Genomic DNA, 3,335 nt, shown 5'->3' with positions numbered 1-3,335 from the left:
GTTGGGAGGGCCCCCCCCCCCCCAAAGGGTCTCAATTATTCTTTGCACAAGAGAGTCACTCTTGTAAAGACAGCCCTCGTAGCCCTGCAAAGCAGTGACTGAGAAGAAGGTTTCCCTTAGGCTGAGTGTTCAAATACCCTTTGGAGTGTACCATTCATTTTGGGAACTGGCTTCAGCCTCTGCACTTCATCTTCCCCACCAATAAAACAACAATACTGATCTTCCTCCCTCTCACGCATGTTGCAAGGCTTAATTAGCCATCATTTGTACACAGCTTGGGAAGATGCAACATTGCATAAGCACACAGAGGATTATTCCGAGTTACGTTAATGCTGCATTGCATCGTCACTGAACACCCACAGTTGCCTACTTGGATTGCTCCGAAGCTTTGGAAGTGAAAAATGACGAAAACAGTTGGCACTGATTTTTCTCCTCTTTTTTTTTTTAAACCTTCCTTTTAAAAAAAAAACAAAAGACTACAGGGAAATCAGTGGCAAGGACAGTGGCATCAGACAGGCAGCAACTGCAGCTCTAAAAAGACTTCTCCTGCCTACATCTTCATATGGCCCCATTACCAGAAAAAGACTGCTGCCAGCAGTACCCTGGCAAGTACCACCCAGCATGAGTCGATTTAGCCTAAAGCAGCCGGACGAGATCGCTGCCCAGAGGCAGCAAGGCTTTGCACTCTCCTCCCTCCCGCTGTCTGCCCACACACAGCAAGAGATCATCTACACGCCTCCAGGTTCGACTGCCTCATCCCGTAGCGGAGCCAACTGTGCTTCAACTGTCTTCATGTACTGCCGGCCATTTCAGAGAGCAATGGGGATGAGGAGACTGCGTAGGTGGGGAAGTTGTTAGCAGCGTGTCAGGGCAGGTTTGTTTTGTGTGCTAAATCAGGAGGACTAGAGAGGATGGGGTGGGGAAGGACCGGGGATGTAAAATAAAAGCACCTCTCAAACTTGCTAGAACAAGCAAGTTTCTTAGGAACAACACGTCCTCCTCCCCGCCCCCATCTCAGCATCTTCCTGCAGTGGCACCGCAATACCAAAATCACCAAGCAAAGTACCTGCAGCAGGGCATGGGGCGCGATCTCCACCACCACTGCGTTCTCCGGAACGTGCTGCAGACCCTCCTGGAATAGCACAGGGCTCCTCAGGTTGTTGACATGATACTCCGCGGAGGAGTAGCGCGCCAGCTCACTGTCCCACTGGGCCTCAGGGATGGATGTACTGATCCAACGAGCTGAGCGAGGCTTTGGGTTTGGAATGATCTGTGAACAGGCCAAGAAACAGATGTCACGGAAGACAAGGACCCTCCGGGAACCAAGCCCCAAAACATTAGTTTGCAGGAAAGCAAACAGCACTGTAGCACGTTCTGCCTGTGAACTCAGCCCCCCCACCCCGCCGATCTGCCAGGAGGCACAGACCTTCCAGCTGCCCCTTCCACAGACATCTACAGGACCCTCCTTCCCCCTGGATGCTGGACAAAGCACGGCCATTCCCCGCGACTGGCAGCTTTGGTGGCACAAGACACCCAGGACATTACCTTCCGCAGGACACTAAGCAACATTGGGGCAAGCGCCTCCATGAAATACGAATGAAATGCGACCCCGACACTGCGCACTTCCTTAGCGAACACACCTTCCTTCTTCAGGGTGGCTAGAAACTCATTCATGGTGGCCTAGGGAAGGAGACAGAGCAAACCCTGTTCACTTGATGGCCGCTCCACAGCCCTGCAACTGCAATGCAGTTTGATCAGCCACTCTGAAAGGCCTCTCAAGTGTTCATATTCAGATGAATGCCAAAGTCCATCCCACCATGCTGACTTAGCCTGATCTCCCTTCTTATGCACCTAGGGGTCAACCCAGTGCAGTGCCAGCAACAAAGGCTCCCCCATAACAGCACCTATACATGTCAGAGCAGCCTTGCTACACGTTGTAATTACAGCATGTCAGAGCAGACTCGATTTAACACGCTCCAGTGTCACATGCATCAGCATCCCCATGCTGAAAAATGGTGGCAGGGGTGCTTTAACTAATTTAACGCTTGTTGAATGAGATTTAAAAGCACCCCCCACTGCCATTTTTCAGTGTGGAAACACTGATATGTGCAAAACTCCAGGTGCTTTCATTAGAGCAACTCTTGGAGCCACTCTAATTAAAGCATGACCCCACCCCACCGGAGCACATGTAGAAATGCCCAGAGAGTCCCAGCTGATCACCATAGGAAAATAAGGACTTTTCTTAGGAGGGTTGACCACTGTACGTTAGATCTTTGCTCACCTCTGGCCCCGAGATAGTGACAGTGTCCTCAGCGTTGTGACAGGCAGGCACCACGCCTGGAGGGCAGCGGATCTTACATTCCTTCCATGACAGACCTGCAGAGGAAAGATGCTCAGAATGGCGTGCAAGTGCTCCAGGTACAAGTTAAGCAGCAGCCCATGACAAAAAGGACAGCTGGTTCTCCAAAGACATGGTGTGAGAGGGGAGGCCCAAGCTCCTCACTGCAGGGATTCTTGCTGCCAGTCACCTGCTGGGCCTGAGATTCTAGGACAAGGTCCTGCCAAGGAATTGTGTACGCTCTTTACCCAAGGGTATTATGATGTGCACTGATACTACGGCGGTCAGCGGCATGACAGGGACTACCAGGAAGAAGAAACTTCATTCCAAAATTCTGGGGTTGACAAGTCCACAACAGCCCTCTCCACTAATACCCAAGTCAGAGTGAGCCGTGTGATGTCTCGAAAGCCCAATGGATCCCACCAGAGGTCAGATTCTGAGATATTAAAAGGGAGGGACGGCATGAAGTTCAAATTCAAACCCTGACTGCAAAATCCGGCTGATGGCAGCGTGAGTGTCTGTGCCTCAAGTCATTTAAAAAACAAACTTGTTGAAAGAAAATTTCAGAGACGTTTGGGCTGGAAGGGACCTCGGAAGATCATCGAGTCCAGCCCCCCGCCCCAGGGGCAGGAAGTCAGCTGGGGTCATGGGATCCCAGCAAGATAAGTATCCAAATTTCTCTTGAAAGTGTTCAGTGTAGGTGCTTGAACCACCCTGGGGCCTGCGCTGTTCAATTTCTTCATCAGCGATCTGGATGATGGGGTGGAAAGTAACCTGTTTAAATTTGCTGATGACACCAAAATTTGGGGGGAGGTGAGCACACTAGCAGGGAGGGAGAGATTGCAGAGGGATCTGGATAGGTTACAGGGGTGGGCTAACAGGAACAGGATGCGTTTCAATACGGACAAGTGCAGGGTGCTGCACTTGGGCAGTAGGAACCAGCAGCACACTTACACAATGGGGAACTCCCTACTTGAGAGCACGGAGGCAGAAAGAG

At 51.2% G+C, this 3,335-nt stretch overlaps 1 protein-coding gene across 3 annotated transcripts in view; it reads right to left on the bottom strand.

The window, feature by feature from the left end:
- FASN (fatty acid synthase) overlaps nucleotides 1-3,335 on the bottom strand; it is a 167,024-nt gene that overhangs the window by 30,803 nt on the left and 132,886 nt on the right. For all 3 annotated transcript variants that reach the window (XM_019503691.1, XM_019503683.1, XM_019503700.1), the window contains 3 exons: nucleotides 2,282-2,376; nucleotides 1,546-1,680; nucleotides 1,067-1,270 (listed from right to left, as the gene is read on the bottom strand). In XM_019503691.1, coding sequence (XP_019359236.1) covers nucleotides 1,067-1,270; nucleotides 1,546-1,680; nucleotides 2,282-2,376 — 434 coding nt within the window. The remainder of the gene's footprint in view (nucleotides 1-1,066; nucleotides 1,271-1,545; nucleotides 1,681-2,281; nucleotides 2,377-3,335) is intronic.

The sequence above is a fragment of the Gavialis gangeticus genome, unplaced genomic scaffold (genome assembly GCF_001723915.1).
Source record: "Gavialis gangeticus isolate Ggan-Ray unplaced genomic scaffold, GavGan_comp1, whole genome shotgun sequence".
NCBI classification, from domain to species: Eukaryota; Metazoa; Chordata; order Crocodylia; family Gavialidae; genus Gavialis; species Gavialis gangeticus.
The sequence above is the reverse complement of the archived record's forward strand: the minus strand, read 5'-3'. Positions and strand labels throughout refer to the sequence as shown.